Here is a 23,741-nt window from a genome sequence, read left to right as displayed (position 1 = left end):
GAATGTAGATCTGGGGTTGGTGAATCCCTTAATAGAGATTTAGCTAAAATTAGTGCATGGTGCAAATTATGGGGTATGAAGTTGAATCCTAACAAAACTCAAAGTATGATTGTAAGTAGGTCAAGGACGGTGGCTCCTCAACATCCGGATCTCAGTATTGATAATGTTTCTTTAAATTTGTATGAATCTTTCAAAATTTTAGGTGTGATTCTCGACAGCAAATTTACTTTTGAGAAACATTTAAGGTCTGTGTCTTCTTCAATTGCACAGAAAATTGGCCTATTGAGAAAGTCTTTCAAGATTTTCGGTGATCAATCTATTCTGAAGAAGTGTTTTAATTCTTTCATTCTACCATGTTTTGAGTATTGTTCTCCTGTCTGGTCTTCAGCTGCTGATTCTCATCTTAATTTGTTGGACAGAAACTTACGGTCTATTAAATTTAAATTTCTTATTCCTGATCTTGGTATTAATCATTGGCACCGTTGTTCAATTAGTTCATTATGCATGTTGCATAAGATTTTTCATAACTCTGACCATCCTTTACATTCAGATCTCCCTGGACAATTCTATCCTGTTCGTAATACTAGGCAAGTAGTTAATTCTAATAGCCAGGCCTTCTCCATCCTGAGGCTCAATACTACGCAGTACTCTAGAAATTTTATTCCAGCTGTTACCAAGTTGTGGAATGATCTTCCTAATCGGGTAGTTGAATCAGTAGAACTTCAAAAGTTCAAAGTTGGAGGAAATGCTTTTTTGTTGACCAGGCGGACATGAGTCTTTTTATAGTTTATATATGACATATTTGTTTTTAATGTTGTTAATAGTTTACAGTGAGCCCTCGCTACTTCGCGGTTCGACCATCGCGGATTCACCACTTCGCGGGTTTTTTTCATAACCCATATATATAAACATATCGCGGATTTTCCGTAAATTTCGAAAATACCGCGATATCTGAAGACCCCAAATACGATATTTCGTTACCTGTAATTCCATTAATACTGTAATTAGTAATATCTGCTCTTACTGATTGTTCATTGCATTACATATGACATATAATTCAGTACAGAAAGAAATAAAACACGAAAAGAGAATGTGATCATACGATAATTCAGTACTGTATACAGTACGTAGTAAAATTAAATCGAACATGAAACGCAAATCAGATGCAGTCATACCATATTAGAATGGTGTAAGGCTGCTGATGGCTACTACTGTACTACAAATGTAATGGATGTGCATCTTTTCCATGAATCTTTTGTATGTATAAGTACGTAGTACTGCATCCAATAATATTCTTTGTTGCAAAAATCACATCTCTAATAAGTGTACGAGAGAGAGAGAGAGAGAGAGAGAGAGAGAGAGAGAGAGAGAGAGAGAGAGAGAGAGAGAGAGAGAGAGAGAGAGAGACATATCCTACAACAAAACAAGCGTAAAATAGCGTACGTAAAGCTGTATTATTATTATTATTATTATTATTATTATTGTTGTTGTTGTTATTAAAATGATTATTGTTATTATTATTATTATTATTATTATTATCATTATTATTATTATTATTATTATCATTATATATTATTATTATTATTATTATTACTGTATACGTAGGGTACCTTATACTTTGAATTGGTAACCTACGTAGCATATACGTAAGACGGATTGTGATTGGTTCAAGCGCTGATAGATGACGAATCAGAACCCAAGTTTTGTAATCTAGCCTGTGATTGGTGTTTTGCCCGCATCTCCAACTTCCAGCATCTTTTCGCGGTGACTTTGTCTCCCGCCGTATCGCTGTGTAGATGTTGTCAAGTTATTGTGAACTTTAATCTGTGCTGTGCGTGACTGTTTTAAGTTGAACTTTTTGTTGAACTTTCTGTTAAACCCTACTGTACAATGCCTCCCAAGCGTTCTGCTTCTACTAAGGCTGGTAGTGAGCCTAAAGATGATGACGATTGCTGAGAAGGTGACGCTTCTCGATATGTTAAAAGACGGTAGAAGTTACGCGGCCGCAGCCCGCCATTTTGGAGTCAACGAATCCACCGTTCGCTATATCAAGAAGGACGAGGCGAACATTAGAAAGACGGATACCATCACCTTTAGCAGATCAGCGAAGTGAGTCGTTACCACGCGTAATAAAACGATCGTACGCATGGAAGGTGCTTTAGCAGTGCGGATTGCCGACTGCCGGAAGAAGAACGTAGCCTTGGATACGAACACCATCCGAACCAAGGCTTTGAGCTTGTATGAGAATTTTGCAGCAAAGGAACCTCAAGACGACGATGGCGACCATGCTGAAGAAGATGATGATGTAGATGAACCTCAACCAGGGACATCCACTGATTCCCAGCGTCAGAAACAACGTTTTTCCACCAGCAAAGGATGGTTCGCGAAGTTTCAGAAACGCTTCGGCCTGAAAAGCGTTTCCCTGCATGGCGAGGCTACTTCCGCTGACACTGCCACTGCTGAAACTTACGCGAACGAGACGTTCAAGAATATTATCGCCGAAGGTGGATACAAGCCGGAACAAGTGTTTAATATGGATGAGACCGGCTTGTTTTGGAAGAGAATGCCGTCGCGAACTTTCCTGTTCAAAGAAGAAGCCAAAGTCTCTGGCTTTAAAGCATTCAAGGATCGCGTTACCCTCGTTATGTGTGGCAATGCTGCTGGATTTTTGCTTAAGCCGGGGCTTATTTACAAGTCGAAAAATCCTCGCGCTTTGAAAAATAAGAATAAGAAACTCCTTCCCGTGTACTGGATGCATAATCCAAAAGCATGGATTACGAAGATGCTGACCTCCAACTGGTTCCACCAGTGTTTCATCCCGCAAGTCAGTCAATATCTCTTAGAGAAGGGCTTGCCATTCAAGATCCTTCTCCTTATGGATAACGCTGGTGGACACGCAACTGACCTGTCGCGTGAGGGCATTCAGGTTGAGTTCCTGCCACCCAACACCACGTCATTAATTCAACCGATGGACCAGGGGGTTATCAGGGCGTTCAAGGCCCTCTACACGAAGAATACCTTGGCGGACCTCGTTGCGTGTGTGGATGCTGCCCAAGATGAAGATGAAGATTTTAATTTGAAGGCGTACTGGCGGCAGTACACCATAGCCACGTGCCTGCAGAACATTCAGAAGGCATTGCAGGAAATGAAACCTGCAACCGTTAATGCGAGCTGGAAGAAGTTGTGGCCCCAGATTGTTTACGACGACGAGGGATTTACTCCGTCTGAAATCCAACACTCTACAATACACAAATCTGTGCAGTTGGCTGCAATAATTGGAGGTGACGGGTTTGGGTACATGACGACTGAAGACGTCGACGAGTTGTTGGACTGCCATTCCCAGCCGCTAACTGACGCAGATCTAGAAGACCTGACGAAATCGGCCAGTGAAGAAGAGAGCGAAACACAAGAAGAGACCCAAGAAAATGTCGAAGAAACGGGCTTAACATTAGAACGGCTTGCCAAGGTCTGCAACCATATAAACGAGGTGAAAGAAATGTTGCAAGAGTGGGACGAGGATATGGTTCGTTCTATGCAATTCTGCAACAAAATCGATGAAGACAAGACTCCCTACAGGATGCTCTTCGAGCGAAAAAAGAAGCAGCGGCAGCAACTTCCGATCACAATGTTCTTCCAGCCTCACAAAAAAGAGCCAGTTCCTCCTGCTTGTACGCCTTCGGAAGAAATTGAAGAAGTTTCCCAGGAAGAAGTTGAAGAGGTGTCCCAGGAAAAGACACCTCGGTCTGAAGAGACGTAAAATACTATCATTGGCTGCACAGTAGAAGACATCATCAGCTTCATCATCATCATTTCTACTGTGCAGCAAATTCATCGCCATCATCATTCAAGTTTTTCTTCAACATCTTTCGTGGTGAGTACAGTAACAATCTTTATTTTTTACTTTAATATTCTAACATTTTAATATTTGTGCCTGTTTTAGTTTAGTATGCATTAAGTTAAAGGGAAGGTTTTAAAAGTCTGAAGAGTATACATGTTGTAACCTATCATATTTTTTTTGTTTAAAATTTACATTTACGTACGTAAAACAATCTTCTCTCTCTCTCTCTCTCTCTCTCTCTCTCTCTCTCTCTCTCTCTCTCTCTCTCTCTCTCTCTCTCTCTCTCTCTCTCTCTCTCTCTCTCTCTCTCTCTCGTAAATTGTTTTCCTGCCTTGCTACGTACAGTATGTACTGTATGATTTTATATAGATACGGTAAATAATATTTGTAATAACATTTTTTCTAAAAGCTTTTACCGTAATATCATTATTTATCACTTTCATCATGCGCGTTAAATACCTTCTTTGTTTACTGAGCGTGGTTGTTTACTGAGCGTACTTTATGACGCCGTCGTTTCAGGCAGCGTCATAAAGAAAAACATTTCATTTGGAAGTCCTAAGAAAAATTAAGTAAAACATTGGTAATAACAAAATCAACATACTGTATAATCAATATAATCGATGCAAAAACTAACCTATACACAGCTGTGTACACTAAATGCGTTTGTTTCTTCATTATGATCAGAGATAAACGTAAAAAAAAAAAACATTGGTTGCCATTTTTTATCGTGCTTTTTGGCGTGTTTAGGAAACGCATGATATAAAATCGCCTTTAATATTTGTGCCTGTTTTAGTTTAGGGTACTGTAGTACATGCATTAAGTGTTCTGTACATTAAAGGGTAGTTCGTTAACAGTACTACGTACAAGGGAAGGTTTTAAAAGTCTGAATATACATGTTAAATAAATAGGTAAATATGGTGTCACTACTTCGCGGATTTTCCCCTATCGCGGTTGGGTCTGGAACTTATCTACCGCGATAAACGAGGGCTCACTGTATATATGACATATCTGTTTTGACGTTGTTGCCTTTTTAGAATGATTTATTGTTAATTTGTTCTCTTCATTTATTTATTTCCTTATTTCCTTTCCTCACAGGGCTATTTTTCCCTATTGGGGCCCCTGGGCTTATATTGCTTTTCCAACTAGGGTTGTAGCTTGGATAGTAATGATGATAATAATAATAATAATAATAATAATAATAATAATAATAATAATAATAATAATAATAATAATAATAGTGGGGGTCCCAGAGACGATGCCCTGGGGCTCGCGGGTCACGTCTCGTCTGATGATCCCATGTGGAGTAAAAATGTCCCTGTCTCTTCGCCCGCATCATGGGCATGTTTTTCAGGTACCTCCGCAGCTGAAGGCACCCACGAGAAGGAAGACTCACCGTCGGTGGATCCCCTTGAATGGGTGCCTCCGAGGGCGCCCTGTAGGTCCCCGTTGAGGTTGGAGGAAGGCCTCGGATCCTGGTTCCCTAGCGTAGAGCGCCCACGCTCTCCCCCAGCACCACCGTCGTCAGTACCGGATGTGTTCCTGCAGCCCACGCCCTCCGTAGGACAGCAAGTCGTTCAGGCGACCACTCTCCAGGCCCCTGCCCCTCGGACGTGTTACGAAGAGTCCTCCGATTCATCGGTAGCAGCAACCTTCTATACCTCGGAAGGTGAAACCCAGAGGAAATCCTGGCGGAAGCGTGAGAAATCCCGGAGAAGGCACTCCCGTTCGCGGTCACGTTCCAGGTCTCGACATGGAAGGAGGCGCTCCAGGTCCCCTAGGAGAAAATTCAGGAGGAGCAGATCACCAGGGGAAGAATGGGTGGTCATCCCCAGCAGTAAGCTCGTGGACCTTACTTCGGTCCCGAGCACTTCAGGTTGGTGCCCCAGAGACAAGCCTCCGGGAAGGTTCTCCTCCAGCCACAAGCTAGAACCACGGAGGGACTCTGTCTCGCGGACCTCTTTCACAGGCGTAAGACCGCGAGGGTTCTGACTTAATCCGCCCAGTGGAGGGAGTCGCCCCTTCGGACGGGCAGCCTCGTTGTGTCCTCGAAAGTAGCACCGCGGACCCTGGAGAAGGAGAGACGGCTTCCTCCGTCGGGCAAGCCCACGGAAGCCTCGTCCTCCACGACGAAGGTCAGACAGAGGACGGAGGCCCTCGCCGCCATGGCAATGCCCGTCCTGCGTTCAGAGCCTTACACGGAGGCATCCGTCGGGGGAATTCCTCCTAGTTGGCCGCCAGACGGAGGACGTAGACGACAACGCGGAGGGCGCGCCAGCGGAGGACTCGGCTTACAGGAAGGTGATAGGCCTCATTAGGCGGCACCATCGTATAGAGGAGCCTGAACCCTCCGACGAGGATGCCTGGCGCTTTAGCCTCAATAGGCTAATGGAGGCCCCCGTCCAGCAGAGGCGCCCGTTGGCTCTTCCAGTGGCCAGGGACGTGAGGCTCGGTAGAGCTCACGTCAACAAAATTGTGGCTGGCAATGCAGAGGCCCCCAGATCTCAGAGCTCCTCGAAGTTGCTCCAGGGACTGAGGTCCCAGAGTAAGTTCTATCTGCCAGAGGGACAGCGTCCAGGGGCCTGCAAGATGGAGCCCTCCCTCGAAGTTTTAGGCCAAGGGGCCCCGGAATACAGAGCCTCATCAGCCCCAATCTGCTTCTCCCAGTCAGAGGCGACGATGATGGAGGAGATGGCGAAAGACCTAGCGAACGTCGCCTCTTAGCTAGACTGGTGGGCTTCCACTCTCGTAGGTATTCAATCCTCCTACGACCTCTCAGTTTCGGGGAATCAGGCTCTCCTGAAGGAGCTGATTATCTCGGGAGGTAGAGCGTTGAAGTTCTTGTCTTACCAGTCCCTAGCCCAATCAGCCAACTGGGTGCTCCGGAGGAGAGACACTGTCCTGAGCATGTTGTCTAGACGGATACCGGACAGAGAAGCGGGGGCCCTGAGGAGCCTGCCCCTGTGGGAAGACGTCCTCTTTCCCCTGAAGGAGGCAGAGGAAATCATGGAGAAGGTCCTGAAGCGGAAGGATGTGAGTGTTCCCAGACCCCAAGCACTGCGGAGACCCATCTACAGGAGGCCTGCGTCCGATGGGCCTACTACTCCTCGAGCCTCGTCTACCCAGCCCAGGAGAGACGCCCCAGCAGCTCCTTGGTCGCAGCCGTCGCAGCCCTCCCGTAGGGGAGCAGCATCAGCTCCAGCCTCCTTTAGGACTTCCTACTCGGCCACCAGGAGGGGACGTACAGGTCGCTCCTCCAGAAGGAGATAGGGAGAGAGGCCCCCTACTCCTGCCCAAGCCTCAGGTGGGGGGATGCCTCAGACTTTTTTGGCAAGCATGGAAAAACCACAGAGCAGACCCGTGGACAATAACAATGTTGTAGGTGGGATACAGGCTACTGTTTCTGGCAGAACCTCCGCCCCTGATTCCAGCCATTCGGGCGGAGTGGTTGGCTCCCAAGGACCCTTTGAAGAGGACAGCCTTGCAAGAGGAAGTCTCCACGATGTTGGCAAATGGAACAATGGAAACGGTACAGGAGCCGGGCCTGGGCTTCTACAGTCGGCTCTTCCTGGTGGAGAAGGCAACGGGAGGTTGGAGACCGGTCATAGACCTCTTGGCCCTCAACAAGTTTGTGTGCAAAACCGACTTCAAGATGGACACCCCGAAGTCGGTCCTAGAGTTCTTGAGGGAAGGGGTCTTCATGATGTCCATAGACCTCAAGGACGCTTATTTTCAAATTCCAGTTCACCCCTCCAGCAGGAAGTATCTTCGGGTGAAGTGGGGTGCCCAGACATTGCAGTTCAAGTACCTCTGCTTCGGACTGTCCACAGCACCTCAAGTCTTCACGAGGGTCTTCGCAACAGTCTCAGTGTGGGCTCACGAACGGGGCATCCGCCTGATTCGTTACCTAGACGACTGGTTGCTCCTTTCATCCTCAGAGGAAGTTTTGAGGGAACAAGGCGCAAAGCTACTGCAGTTCTGCAAGATTCTGGGCATCACCATCAACCTGGAGAAGTCTCATCTGTCACCCTCCACCAGGATGACTTACCTAGGGATGGTCCTAGATTCCCGTTTAGTGAGAGCCTTTCCGTCAGAAGAGAGGCTGATCAACTTGGACCAGATCCTCCGCCCCTTCTTATCGGGACAACCCAGGAGAGCAAAGGACTGGCAGAGGTTAATAGGTCATCTCGTGTCATTGGAGAAACTGGTTCCCCAAGGGAGGCTCAAACTTAGGAACGTCCAATGGAATCTGAAGTTACTCTGGAACCAGATAGATTCCCCCCACAAGGTGGTTCCCGTTCTCCCGGAAACAAAAGAAGCCCTAGAATGGTGGCAAGACCGGACGAACACCCTCAAGGGGATGCCCTTCGCAGCCGAGCCCCCTGAGATGCTTCTCTTCACAGACGCTTCCAAGGAGGGATGGGGTGCCCATCTCCTTGGAAGGTCAGCAAGAGGCAGTTGGACAGAGGAAGAAAAGGCACAACACATAAACATCCAAGAGATGAGGGCGGTTCGAAGGGCGTGCCTACAGTTCGTCAGCCTTCTACGGGGAAACACTGTGGCACTGATGTGCGACAACACCACAGTAGTACCATACATAAAGAAGCAGGGAGGACTGAAATGGAGGGAGCTGTGCGATCTCACGTTAGAACTCCTGGATTGGGCCAAGTCAGAGCAGATCACGATCGCAGCAAGGTTCATTCCAGGGAAAAGAAACATCCTGGCCGACGGACTCAGCAGGATGGGTCAAGTGGTGGGAACCGAGTGGTCCCTGCACCCACAGGTAGCAGAGCTCATTATCCAGAAATGGGGTTTGCCAGTGATCTCTTCGCAACAAGACTGAATGCACAACTCCCCGTATTCTGTTCTCCTGTCCCAGACCCAAAAGTGGCGTTGGAGGACGCCTTCCAACACTGGTGGGACAATCTATACATATACGCCTTCCCCCCTTTCGCGTTGCTCAGGCAGGTGCTCAACAGTGTAAGGACGGCCCACAACCTAAGGATGACTTTGGTAGCGCCCTGGTGGCCGGAGAGAGTGGTTCGTGGACCTAAAAGAACTAGCGTGCGTTCCCCCGTGGCCTCTTCCAGACAGGCCGGACCTGCTGCGGCAGCCCCACTTCCAAAGGTTCCACGACAATCCTCGGTCCCTCCGCCTTCACGCGTGGAGGTTATCGAGCGTCTCCTGAGGAAGGAAGGCTATTCGGCAGGAACGGCTCAAAGGATGTCGGGATATCTGAGGCGTTCATTGGCAGCGGTGTACCAGGCTAAGTGGACCACCTTTACGAAGTGGTGCTCCTCCAGAAACATCAAGCCGCTGAGGGCCTCTATTCCGGAGATTGCAGACTTCCTGGTACACCTCAGAGACGTAGTCGGTATGTCTATCCCGGCCATCAAGGGGGTCCGTGCAGCCTTAGGCCAAGTCTTCCTCCTGAAGGGCATCGATCTGGGTTCCTCGAGACATATCTCTATGCTCATCAAGAGCTTCGAACAAGCATGCCCCCCTCAAGCCGTCAGAGTGCCGCAGTGGGATGTAGCGAGGGTCCTGAAGATGTTAAGTGAACCCCCGTTCGAACCCCTGAAAGACATAGTGGACAGGGACCTCACCCTCAAGACTGTCTTTCTGTTGGCATTGGCATCAGCTAAGAGCGTGGGTGAGATTCACGGTCTGTCTTACGCGGTCTCACACGCGAAGGGTTGGCGTGAGATTTCCTTCAAGTTCGTCCCGGCTTTTGTGGCTAAGACCCAGAATCCAGCATTTTGGGATCCCAGGTTTGAGGGCCTCTCAATTCCAGCAATTCCTCGTTCGGGCAATCCAGAGGACTTGAAGTTGTGTCCTGTCAGAGCCATAAGGAAATACCTGGAGAGGACTTCTAATCTCCGTCCTGGTATCAAGAGCCTTTTCGTCTCCACAGGTACAGTGAAAAAGCCAGTTTCGAAGAACACTGGCTAAGACAGGTGATTATCAGGGCATATAGCAGTGCGGGCGTTCCCCTGCCGGGAAAACCCAAGCCCCATGACATTAGAGGTCTAAGTACCTCCCTAGCTTTCGAAAGGAACATGGCAGTGGCGCAGATCCTAAGAGCAGGCACCTGGTCTAACCAGTTTACCTTCACAACGCACTACCTGAAGGAATGCTCGAGAAAGTCCCTAGACGGGTTCTCTATAGGAACAGTCATCTCCGCGCTCCAAGCGATTTAACGGTATAGCCCCAGGTACAATCGTGGGTAGTAAGACCAAGAGACACAGGTTTGTTTCCCTAAAAACCCCCTTGTTCTTCCTTCCCCCTCTTTCCCTCGGAGATAGACTCGGGTAGAGCCTGCACAAGATCTCAAGTCACAACATCATCAAAGGACACGTCTCCGAGGAATTCTTGCACAGGTGAGTTACTTAGACACTAACATAAGCTCTTTGTGTAGTTTTCTCCTACGTTTCGTTTTCTGACCTCCTCTGAACCTAGCGCCCTATCTAGGTTCCATTTCATCCTGCTTAGCTAGGTCTAGGGGTCAAGAAGGACACTCCCACCTCCTAAAGTGTAAGTCTCCTAAGAAAGTAGTTCGAGGTAAGTTTCCGTGTTGGAACAAATCACAAATTTAAAGTAATTTGTATTTTTCCTAATATACTTACCTCGAACTACTTTCGGGTAATGGCCCGCCCTTCCGTCCCCGAGTGTCTTACTGACCCTTTAAGTAACTAAACAACCAAGAACTTACTGAGGGTCGAGACCCAAGCTAGCACGCTCCCTGACCCGGGCCTAGCCTCAGGGCACGTATCCTTCCGCTAGCCTCAGGGCACGTATCCTTCCGCCTGAGGTTAGCCCTCACAGAAAATGGAAGTAGGGTAAACTACACAAAACTCTGGTTGGATGAGAGGAGATTCCAGGTACTCCTAAGAAAGTAGTTCGAGGTAAGTATGTTAGGAAAAATACAAATTACTTAAAATTTGTGATTTTCCTTATGGGAAGTCAGGTTATGCATTACCCTTCTACCTCCCCATAACTAGACATAGGTAATCTACCCTCAAGTAGATGTTTCCTTCATTCCAGGCATTTCCTTCATAACATTTGGGTCAGCTGTCTAAGTATTTGAAATACTCGGACTGAAATTTCCCATAAGTGATTCGAAACTTATGCCAGTTTTGCCGATCGGAAATGAAGAAATACAAACATAATTGTCGTTTATAGGGGATCTCAGTCAAAGAAAGGAGGAGGTCTCGATTGTGAATGTTGATCAATGTTCTCCAATCGAGTTCCAGACACAGCAAATCATACGGGCTGTGCCTGTATGTTCATCCCACCTCGGCGGTCTGTGTTGCTGGTTCGTAGTTGGACTTATGCATACATTACTTCTCCGACAATGGATTAAAGATATGTCTCAGTCTTGCCTCTCAGAAGTAGTTTCATGTGATCAGTCGATAGCGACCGGTTTCTTGTTCCACATGGATTGCTAAGGAGATTTGCTGTACAGTAATACCCTCATCCTCTAAGGAGTACTGGCTACTCTGGTGTTACCGATCTATAAGCATACTTACACAGCCAATTACTATTGAATGGAAGGCAGTTGGAGGACAGGATTTCCCCCCTACTGAGCAGTTGCTTGCAACTGGTCACACGTCTCGACATCAATTGACTTGAGATGTTTACTTGCTCGGCTTCCTTGGGGTAACTGATGAGAATTGACCTTTCACTTGAGAGTCAAGCTTCCTTGTTCCTCTCAGTTGAACTTTCCAATCCTTCCGGGTGGACCAATAGATGCAATCCCTGGGAGGTGTTGGCTACCCTACAGGGTAGTTGGCTAACTAGGTAGCCCAGAGCCCATACCATTTTCCAATACGTCGGAAGGGGAAATGTTTTCCTCGCGGATAGGTTGCTGGTACAACCTATCTTCCACAACCTTACTTGCTTTTTACTAGCAAATGCCTCCTCTTGTAGGAGCACATAATGCTACCCAACAGCCTTCTGTTGGAGGCAGGTCGTACGAGAGTACTCTGGTGTATTCCACTTGGACGTGGGTACAGACCCCAGTCTCACGAGGGAGTTTTGCGCAGTGTTGTGCACCCATTCACCGAGCACTAGCGAGTTGGATGGGTGAGCTCTTCCACCTGACGGAGGTCTGTGTGCAATCTATGTCGCCCGTTATTTTAAAGGCAGAGGTGGGTATTTCACGCCACCGAATCTTGGTCGGTCTCCATACTCTTAAGTGCAATATATCGTTCCATTCATGCTCTCTCACCCTCCTCTGTCCCTTGTCCCTACATCCAACGATGTCAGATTCCTATCCAAAGGTATCCGCAAAGGAATGGGCCCTTCGAGCCGAAGTCCAGACTATGTTAGGGAAAGACGTTCTCTATGAGGTCCCATACGGGCCTCCACTGGAGGCTGGAGATCTGGCATCAACCTCTCAGACCTGAACGAATTTGTCCAACAATCTCTGTTCAAGATGAAGATGGCCCAGACGGTCAGGCAGACACAGACCAGAGGGCTTTATGAAATTGTTAGACCTCAAGGATACGTACTTCCAGAGCCCCATTCATCCATCCTCAAGGAAGTACCTGAGATTCAAATTAAGTTGATAGATATATCAGTTCAAGATGCTGTGCTTCGGTTTCTCCGTAGCACCTCAGGTGTTCACTCGGGTCATAACTCTGGTGTCCACCTGTTCTCACAAGAACGGCATTCATCTCCTTCATCATCTAGAATTCTAGATGATTGGTTAGTTTTAGCAGGCTAGAGGGAGACCCTCCTCCTCCACCGAGACAAGCTTCTCACCTTTTGCCAGGATCTGAGGATAGTGGTAAATTACAAAAAGTTGCATCTAGATGGTATTTAAGGATGAAATTCCTGACAAATAAGGCAAGGTTTTCCTGTCCCAAGAATTAATAAAGAGACTGAAAGAGGTAGCTCAACCCTTTCTCTCACAGGACAAGTTCCTAGGAGGCCTTTAGCAAAAGCCGCTGGGACACCTAACTTCACTAGAGAAGTTGGTTCCCAACGGCTGTCTATGCATTTGTTCCCTACAGTGACAGCTGAAGACCTTTTGGTCTCAGCACCTCGACCCACCGAACACCTCAGAGCCGTTAGGTCTTGAGCAGAAGAGAGACCTGAGTGGTGGGAGTATATCGCTTTTCTTCCCCAGATTTGTTGCTCTTCATAGATGCATCAAAATAAGAGGGGGGGGGGGGGGGGGGCACTCACCTGTTGCACCTCACGGCATCCAGGCTTTGGTCCGGAGTGAGTGAAGGGCCCCATAAACTTCCTGGAAATGAGGGCAGCCTCAAACAATTCTATCAGCTTCTTTCAGGGCGTCCCGTAGTGCTGAGGAGCAGCAACACTACAGTGATGTCAAATGTAAATAAACAAGCTAGCTGTGGGAATTCAGAGATGGACAAAAGACAACTTGATAGCATTATCAGCCTGATTCATTCCTAGCAAGAAGAAAGTGCTGATGGACAATTTGAACAGGAGGACTCAGATAGTAGGCTCCAAATAGACTTTGAAACAAGTTAGCCAACAAAGTTTTGAATTTGTGGGGTTTGCCGAGAATCAACCTATTTGTGACATTCTTAAACCGGAAACTTCTGATGTAATGCTTTCCAGTACCAGATCACCAGGCAGTCGGGCAAGACGCCTTCCAACATCCATGGAACAGAATGGACGTCTACGCATTCAGCCCTTTCTGCCTAGTAAGGAGTCTTCTAAACAAAGTCAGGGCATTGCAAGGTCTCTCGAAGATTCTAGTAGCTCTAGCGTTGTTGGCAACATGCAGAAGGCTTCCCGGTCTTTCTGCATCTGCTCACAGAAGGCACCGAGAGAGCTTCATTCACTTTCCGATTTCCCACACGAGGAGATCTTCCATTAAACGATTCCTTTGTTTCGTCTTCACACCTGGAGGTTATCCAGCAACTCCTCACAAAGAAAGACTTTTTGAGACCAGTTGCAAAGAGAAGGGCAGGATACCTTCGGGATTCATCTGCCTCAATACATCTGGCAAAGTGGTCCGTCTTTGATGGTCGGTGTCATGGATGGGGTATCCCTCCTCGCGGTGTAGTTTTTGATAGGATACCTTCGGGAGTCATCTGCCTCAGTACATCTGGCAAAGTGGTCCGTCTTTGATGGTCGGTGTCATGGATGGGGTATCCCTCCTCGCGGTGTAGTTTTTTTATATAATGTACCTCACGGAGGGAAAACTTTGTTTGGTTTCGTCAGTGAAAGGTTACTGCTCAGCCTTAAGCCTTGTTATCTAAACTGAATGGAGTTAACATTCCTCCTTGACAGAATTCTCTCTCCTCATAAGGAATTTTGAGTGCACCTGGCCTCAGTCAGAAGTCATACCACCTCCTTGGAATGTAGTGAAAGTACCATGCTCACTGATAGGAACACCATACAAACCTCATCGTCAAACATCAAATCCTGACTTGATCCTGAAGACGGTCTTTCTGCTACCCCTGGTCTCTGCTAGGAGAGTCAGCGAGCGACAGGGTCTGTCCTATGACTTCACCCATTCAAAGGGAGGGGGACAAATGAAACTCAGTTTCGTCCCTGAGTGTGTAGCCAAGACTCAAAATTCGGTTGTACTGTATCCAAGATTCGGGCCCTCCTAGATTGAGTCTCCGCTCCGTAACAGATGACCCAGACCAAATGTTACTTTTCCCTGTGAGGGAACAGTGGAAGTACTTAATAAGAACCTCCAGAGCTCCCCCTCAGATCAGGAGGCTCTTTGTGAGCACAGGGAAAACCCAGAGGAACATTATAAGGAACTCTTCCTAGATTAGACAGGTAATCGAGAGAGCCATACAACCAGGCTCCTCGCCTTCCTGTTGTTGTCCCCATGCTCACAATGTCAGGAGTGTCAGCATATCCCTGGTATTCAAAAGAATTTCTCTGTGACTTGGGTTTTACAAGCAGGCGTGTGGAAACGTCAAACAACATTCACAGCCCTTTACCTACAATAAATAGCCGACAGGAACCTGAATACATTTACCTTAGATCCTGTGGTGGCTGCACAAAGCTTGGTCAGTAATACTTCCTATTTCACCCTCCTGTGTCTTGGGGTTCAGCATCCGAGGAACCTTGCAAGCTGACCTCCTCTGACTGACCTCCTTTGTATAGCCTGATATATGTTTATATATTTGTGTCCCAGTACTCCAAGCTAAGTGGAGTCGGGCAATGTATAGGTTGAGTGAGGAGCTCAGCTCCAAAAATTACAGTTAGCTGGTCAAGTCACATTGCTTAATTCTACACCTAGCACTGATTGCCCAGTCTGTCATTCTATAAGGATCATCAGATGTCAGGATGCCCTCTAAACAGCTCGTGCAAACCACAGAGTGTCACCCCGGAACAGTCTCCAGCCAGTTGGGTTTAGGAGTTCATCCACCTTGGGTGAGTCTCTTATGAAAAGAGCATAAAGTTTGTATATAGTGCCGGAACAAATGATAAATTTGGAATAATTTTTATTTTTCCTAATTATACAAACCTGGAGCTCTTTACATAAACTAGTCCCTCCATCACCTTCCCCCTTGAAGTCCTGCTGCAATTGCAAAATGACGATTGTTTACTATTGCTGGTGTGAGGGGAGTGGTTGGTCTACCACCTCTACCCTCTTCCACTAACTAGTGGAGGGTAGTTACACCTCGCAAAAGCTTTAAAAGCTTTCAGCTATCACCAAAATAATACTCTTATGTAAAGAGATCTGGGTTTATATAGTTGGAAAAAATGTAAAGTATTCCAAATTTGTCATTTTAGAAATGACATGACTGAGGTAGAAGCTTACTCAATTTATACGGAACATGCTGAAGAACATTGTAGTCCTAAATTTATTTTTACTTATGAATCCAAATCTAGTGCTGGTGTTGGATTTGAACAATATACTGCAGTAGCAAATCATTATTGTAGAAGCTCTCTACCTCCTTTAGCATCCATTTATACTGCAGTCATTGAGAATATAGAAATTAGTGAAGCAGGCTACTTCATTATTTTCTGTGATTCAAAAATATTCCAAGTCAACCAAACCCCCTTGGTTTTCTAAATATTACAGTATCATCTTATCTTTTAGGATAGGGGATGTTAAATAAAACTTTGTTGGATTCCAGCTCATGTAGGAGTGCTTGGGAATGAAAAGGCATTTAAACCAGCAAAGCAAGCTGGAGTTGAACTACTACTAAGAAGATATCCACTTTCATTAACTGTACAGACTTCAAACCTCAAAATCAAGGCTTCAATTCGAGACCTGTGGCAAAGTGAAAGAGATCACAGGAATTATATCTCTTTGTAAGTAATGAAATATGCTAAAAATTGGGAGGTTTGGACACGTAGTAAGAGAGAATGAACAGTTTACTAGAGAAATAGCAGTTATGGAAGTAGCAGGATAATTAGTCTTAAGAAATCATGGAGGTTGGGTGTAGATGGAGGACCTTTAATTGAATGGAAATATAGATAGAAAATGCACAGGATAAAAGAGATGGGAGAAAATTTATTTAACATCTATCTCTGTAAAAAGGACAGTGATATATGAAATGAATATGATGATTATGGAACACCATCAGTGCATAAAAGGTCCTCAACTTGCAAACATTCGGAGATGCAAACACAAATCCAACTGAAATTATAAATATCAGAAAATGTTTAAAAAATTAATTGTGAAATTGTGTAATAAAACTGTTATGTAATTTAATGTAGTAAGCAAGGTGACTTCTGTTATATGAAACCAGATTATTTGTTGACTTTTGCACCTGCAAATCATAGCCCCATGAGTTAGCTGAAGCCTACCACAAGGCCAAAATTTAACAAAATTTTACTTTGAAACAGCCTCTTGGAACCTATTAAGTTTGTAAGTTGAGGACTTTCTCTACTAAACTTTAGCTTATCAAAGTTTGTGTAATCAATGTAAGTTAGTTTTTATTTAACTCGTTACAAATTATGTTATTTTTTTCAGAAACTTCATGCTCTTAGATCAGACGTGGTGAAGCTTTTAGAACAAGGGTTATACAGATCAGCCATAAGAAAGCTCTGGGGCACCAGTAAAAAGTTCAGAACAAGCCTTCTTTCTTTTCTGACCAACCTCATTAAGAAAGAGACTAAAAGTAAGTTGGTTACTTTTTAGAATAATTATTTTACATAATATACTGTACCTATATATTTCTTTTTCAGTAAATGGGCTAAATTAAAGTGTGATTTTGTTTCAAAATTGTTTAAAGATTTTAATGTATCCTTTAGCATTTTCCAAGCTCTCTCATAACAAACTACATTTTTCAATATTTAACTTAGCCGGTGATTATATAAGCTGCAGCTCTGCTGCTCGACAGAAAACTCTACGTAAAAAATCCGCCAGCGATCGCTATGCAGGTAGGGGGTGTACTTCAACAGCGCCATCTGTCGTGCAGGTACTCAGTACTCATTGTAAACAAAGAACTCAATTTTCTCTCTGTCGTGTTACCGGCAAGACCTACTAATTCGCTGTTGCTAACTGGATTTGTTTTCACAACTATTTGGTGAAGTACACTTTTCTAGTTTTGAGCTTTCGCTGTGCAGGCTTTCTCTTCAATAAATCCTTGCATTCTTTTTTTGATATCGGATTGTTTGTTGATGACTTTGGATAGTTTTTGAATTCCCCTTTGACCAATTCAAAATGGCTGACCCTTCTCAAGTCCCAAAATTCAGGAAGTGTAATGCTAGGGACTGTTCAAGGCGTCTTCCGAAGGCCTCTATCGATCCTCACACCGTTTGTTCCAATTGTCGGGATAAAACCTGTCAATTGGAAGATCGATGTGAGGAATGCGTTGGGCTTTCGGAATTCGATTTTATCGAACTCCAGAAATATACACGTAGGCTAGAGAGAGATAGAGTCAGGAGAAGTTCATCTCGTTCTGTTGATTTTTCCTCTCCTCATGCCCCACAACCTATTCCTTCCCCTGTAGTGGTTGCTCCTAATCCTGGCACTCAGGAACCTGCGATGGCTGATATGATGCGTGCCATCCAAGCTCTGGGTGAGAGAGTTGAGTCCTTGGCTAGTGACCGTAACCAGCTCATGGCGGACGTCAAGGAGCTGAAGTGTAAGAGTGCAGTGGGAAGTGATAAAGTGAGTGATAGTGTTGTGGATAGTGTTGCGCTTGAGGGTTCGTCTGTTCGTGCCTGTCGTCCTCCTAGTCCGGGACCTCTTGCAAGCTCCCAAGTCCAGGGGAGAAGCAATGTCGTACGACCAATGGGTTCGAGAGGCTTTAATCAGCGAACAGACGTTCCCTCCGTGGTTTCGGGCGTATCTAACCAAGATCGCCCCACCCACACAAAGACGAGAGAGCCCATTTATTCCTCGTCTGCGGAAGCGGTTTCTCGCAAGAAACCATGGACCAAGGTCTCACGACCGCTTAAGCGCAAGTCGGTCCCTTCCGCGCAAGTCCAACGGCCCAGTTGTAGCCACTGGGTCAGTTCGGACTCGCTGCAGTCTTCCGATGACTGTTCACCTCCTAAGAGAGGCAAAGCGGTACCGCCGCAGACAGTTACACCGTCTGTTGCCGCACCTGCTCCTGCAGACCCCAAGTGGTCTTTGCTGCAGTCCTTGCAGTCACAATTAACGTCTCTGATGCAGGACTTTCGTGCGGAGAAGGTTGCTGCTGCACCAACCTCTTGCCTACAACCAACCACGGTTGTGCGTCCTGTGGACGCTGAGGCGACCTTCTTGCGCACTCCAGCTGAGAGAGTCCCGCCACCCATGCGTTCCAGTGTACCCTGCCAGCCGCATGTTGATGTTCAGCGACGCACGGAACCTTCCGTTGACGTTCGCGAGGTACAACAACCGTCAGGGTTGTTTTGTTTTGACGCGGTGCGTCAACCTCCGCAACCCAGTGTGGTTACCTCTGCTCGCCCACATCAGACTAGACAGTCTGGAGTAGACGCTGTGCGTCCCCGCGCTGCTATGGTTGTTGCCAGTTCACAGACTGGGCAACAGTTCCATGACGTTGCGTCCGGTTCAGTCACGCGTGCACCCGTGCGACCGGACTCAGCTGACCAGCCGAGACCTACTCCATTGCCGCTTCCTCCTCAATTCTCGGATGATGGACTCTCTGATGATGACGATGCGGCACACGTTGATGAACCACATTCGGACCTTGACGAGCCCAAGTCCACGCAACCCTCTTTGGACTTTAGAAAAGTTCTTGCTCTGTTCAAAGAGATGTTTCCGGACCAGTTTGTGTCTGTGGCTCCGCGCTCTCCTCCGTCAGAGTTTGCTTTAGGTACGCAGTCATCCTCGCCTGCCTTTACTAGACTCGTCCTCGCTCGCTCGTCCAAGAGAGCTTTACGAGTTATAGGAGATTGGATGCAGTCCAAAAAGAGTTTAGGGAAGACAGCCTTTACGTTTCCCCCTGCTAAACTCTCTTCCAGATCGAGCGTCTGGTATGCCACGGGAGAAGTTCTCGGCTTGGGAGTTCCTGCCTCTGCCCAGGGCGACTTCTCAAGTCTTGTAGACTCTCCCCGCAGGCTAGCCATGAGACGCTCTAAGATATGCTGGTCACCTTCGGACCTAGACCATCTGTTGAAAGGAGTTTTTAGAGCCTTCGAGGTCTTCAACTTTTTAGACTGGTGTCTGGGAGCTTTGAGCAGGAAGATCTCCTCGACTGAGAAGGAATCTTCCTTGCTCATAATGTCCTGCATGGACAAGGCCATATGTGACGGGTCTAGTGAGCTTGCTGCATCGTTCGTATCCGGAGTCCTCAAGAAGCGTGAGAACCTTTGCTCTTTCCTGTCAGCTGGAGTGACACCTTGTCAAAGATCAGAACTTCTGTTTACTCCTCTCTCTAAGTGCCTTTTTCCAGAGGACTTGATTAAGGAGATTGCTGCTTCGTTGATACAGAAGGACACCCATGACCTGGTGGCGTCCTCTGCCCGCAAAGCCACCCCTTTGCCTACCATGTCAGCTAGACCAAGGATGGACACTCCAGCGTCCCGATTTATTCCGCCCTTTCGTGGCAGAGCCTCCAGCAGAGGAGGTGCTCGTGCCGAAGGGAGACGTGGGAAGAAGAAAGGAACCAAGTCCTTTAAAGGCAGAGTCTGACTGCCAGCTTCTTCAGACAGCAGTGGGAGCCAGACTCAAGAACTTCTGGCAGACCTGGGAGAAGAGAGGCGCAGATGCACAATCTGTGAAGTTGCTCAGAGAGGGGTACAAGATCCCGTTTGTACGAAAACCCCCTCTAGCAACGTCTCCCATCGATCTCTCTCCCAGGTACAGAGAGGAAGACAAGAGACGAGCATTGAAACAGGAGGTGTCTCTCTTACTAGAAAAGGGAGCGGTAGTCAAAGTCCTGGACCATCAAACCCCGGGCTTCTACAACCGTCTCTTCTTAGTGGCAAAGAAGACAGGAGGGTGGAGGCCGGTGCTAGACGTCAGTGCGCTGAATGTCTTTGTCACAAAGCAGACGTTCGCCATGGAGACCACAAAGTCCGTTCTAGCAGCGGTCAGAAGGGAAGACTGGATGGTCTCTTTAGACCTAAGGGACGCATACTTTCACGTCCCCATCCACCCAGACTCCCAACCTTTTCTGAGATTCGTTTACGAAAAGGTTGTCTACCAGTTTCAAGCCCTGTGCTTTGGCCTAAGCACAGCTCCTCTTGTGTTTACGAGGCTGATGAGGAATACAGTGAACCCTCGTTTATCGCGGTAGATAGGTTCCAGTCGCGGCCGCGATAGGTGAAAATCCGCGAAGTAGTGACACCATATTTACCTATTTATTCAACATGTATATTCAGACTTTTAAAACCTTCCCTTGTACGTAGTACTGTTAACAAACTACCCTTTAATGTACAGAACACTTAATGCATGTACTACAGTACCCTAAACTAAAACAGGCACAAATATTAAAGGTGATTTTATATCATGCATATCCTAAACATGCTAAAAAGCACGATAAAAAATGGCAACCAATGTTTTGTTTACATTTATCTCTGATCATAATGTAGAAACAAACTGGAGGCAGAGCTTTGCTTATTACCCAGACATATTTCCCATACTTTTCCCTTAGAACTACATCACATCTTCCTACTTTAGATATATAGATATATATATATATATATATATATATATATATATATATATATATATATATATATATATATATATATATATGTGTGTGTGTGTGTGTGTGTGTATATATATATATATATATATATTTATATGTATACACATATACATACCTACATATATACATAAATACATGCATACATATATATATATATATATATATATATATATATATATATATATATATATATATATATATATTACTGTATATATATGGGTTATGGAAAAAATCCGCGAAGTGGTGAATCCGCGATGGTTGAACCGCGAAGTAGCGAGGGTTCACTGTATAGCCAAATTCCTTCATTTAGCGGACATCAGAGCCTCCCTCTATTTGGACGACTGGCTTCTAAGAGCTTCTTCCAGTCGTCGCTGTCTGAAGGATCTAAAGTGGACTCTAGATCTGACCAAGGAATTGGGTCTCCTGGTCAATATGGAAAAGTCTCGAGTGGTCCCATCCCAAACTATTGTGTATTTAGGGATGGAGATTCACAGTCTAGCTTTTCGGGCTTTTCCGTCGGCCCCCAGAACAAGTCAAGCCCAGTTATGCATCCAGAACATGCTGAAGAAGGAACGATGTTCAGTCAGGCAGTGGATGAGTCTGATAGGGACACTATCATCCCTGGAACAGTTCGTATCGTTAGGAAGACTACACCTCCGTCCTCTTCAATATCACCTAGCTGTTTACTGGAAAAAGGACAAGACGCTAGAAGCGGTCTCGATCCCCATTTCCGAGAAGATGAAGTCTTCCCTGACTTGGTGGAAGGACAGTATCAGCCTCAGAGAGGGTCTGCCCCTGGCTGTTCAGACTCCCAACCACGTTCTCTTCTCGGACGCATCGGACACGGGCTGGGGCGCGACATTGGACGGTCGGGAATGCTCGGGAACTTGGAACTCGAGTCAAAGGACAATGCATATCAACTGCAAGGAGCTACTGGCAGTTCATCTGGCCTTGAAAAGCTTCAAGTCTCTCCTTCAAGGCAAAGTGGTGGAGGTGAACTCGGACAACACCACGGCTTTGGCGTACATCTCCAAGCAAGGAGGGACCCACTCTATGACGTTATACGAGATCGCAAGGGACCTCCTCACCTGGTCAAAAGATCTAAACATTTCACTAGTAACGAGGTTCATCCAAGGCAACTTGAATGTCATGGCAGATTGCCTCAGTCAGAAGGGACAAATCATTCCAACAGAATGGACCCTACACAAGGATGTGTGCAAGAGACTGTGGGCCACATGGGGCCAGCCTACCATAGATCTCTTCGCAACCTCGATGACCAAGAGGCTCCCAATATATTGCTCACCAATCCCGGACCCAGCAGCAGTTCATATAGATGCCTTTCTCCTAGATTGGTCACATCTAGACCTATATGCATTCCCCCCGTTCAAGATTGTCAACAAGGTACTGCAGAAGTTCGCCTCTCACGAAGGGACAAGGTTGACGTTAGTTGCTCCCCTCTGGCCCGCGAGAGAATGGTTCACCGAGGTACTTCGATGGCTAGTGGACGTTCCCAGAACTCTTCCTCTAAGGGTGGACCTTCTACGTCAGCCACACGTAAAGAAGGTACACCAAGGCCTCCACGCTCTTCGTCTGACTGCCTTCAGACTATCGAAAGACTCTCGAGAGCTAGAGGCTCTTCAAAGGAGGCAGCCAGAGCGATTGCTAGAGCAAGGAGGACATCCACCCTTAGAGTCTACCAATCGAAGTGGGAAGTCTTCCGAAACTGGTGCAAGTCAGTATCAGTATCCTCGACCAGTACCTCTGTAACTCAAATAGCTGACTTCCTTTTATACCTGAGGAAAGAAAGATCTCTTTCAGCTCCCACTATCAAGGGTTACAGAAGCATGTTGGCATCAGTCTTCCGTCACAGAGGCTTAGATCTTTCCAACAACAAAGATCTACAGGACCTCCTTAAGTCTTTTGAGACCACGAAGGAGCGTCGTTTGGCTACACCTGGGTGGAATTTAGACGTGGTACTAAGATTCCTCATGTCAGAAAGGTTCGAGCCGCTACAATCAGCCTCCTTTAAAGATCTCACTTTAAAGACTCTTTTCCTGGTTTGCTTAGCCACAGCTAAAAGAGTCAGTGAGATTCACGCCTTCAGCAGGAACATCGGATTTTCATCTGAAACGGCTACATGTTCTCTACAACTTGGTTTTCTAGCCAAAAACGAGCTACCATCTCGTCCTTGGCCGAAATCGTTCGATATTCCAAGCCTATCGAATATGGTTGGAAATGAACTAGAAAGAGTCTTATGCCCTGTGAGAGCTCTTAAGTTCTATTTAAGACGAACTAAACCTTTACGAGGACAGTCAGAAACTTTATGGTGTTCAGTTAAGAAACCATCTTTGCCTATGTCAAAGAATGCTTTATCCTATTTTATCAGACTGTTAATACGAGAAGCTCATTCCCATCTGAGTGAGGAAGACCAAGCTTTGCTGAAGGTAAGGACACATGAAGTTAGAGCTGTCGCAACTTCAGTGGCCTTTAAACAAAATAGATCTCTGCAAAGTATAATGGACGCAACCTATTGGAGAAGCAAGTCAGTGTTCGCGTCTTTTTATCTTAAAGATGTCCAGTCTCTTTACGAGAACTGCTACACCCTGGGACCATTCGTAGCAGCGAGTGCAGTAGTGGGTGAGGGCTCAACCACTACAATCCCCTAATTCCATAACCTTTTTAATCTTTCTCTTGAAATGTTTTTATTATTGTTTTTGGGTTGTCCGGAAGGCTAAGAAGCCTTTCGCATCCTGGTTGATTTGGCGGGTGGTCAAATTCTTTTCTTGAGAAGCGCCTAGATTAGAGGTTTTGATGAGGTCCTGTGGTATGGGTTGCAACCCTTC

The 23,741-nt window shown here is 46.3% G+C and overlaps 1 protein-coding gene across 1 annotated transcript in view; it reads left to right on the top strand.

The window, feature by feature from the left end:
* Positions 1–23,741, top strand: part of LOC137625964 (uncharacterized) — a 365,639-nt gene that overhangs the window by 80,766 nt on the left and 261,132 nt on the right. Inside the window, exon 3 of the mRNA XM_068357031.1 lies at positions 16,764–16,911. Coding sequence (XP_068213132.1) covers positions 16,764–16,911 — 148 coding nt within the window. The remainder of the gene's footprint in view (positions 1–16,763; positions 16,912–23,741) is intronic.

The sequence above is a fragment of the Palaemon carinicauda genome, chromosome 33 (genome assembly GCF_036898095.1).
Source record: "Palaemon carinicauda isolate YSFRI2023 chromosome 33, ASM3689809v2, whole genome shotgun sequence".
NCBI lineage: Eukaryota > Metazoa > Arthropoda > Malacostraca > Decapoda > Palaemonidae > Palaemon > Palaemon carinicauda.
The sequence above is the reverse complement of the archived record's forward strand: the minus strand, read 5'-3'. Positions and strand labels throughout refer to the sequence as shown.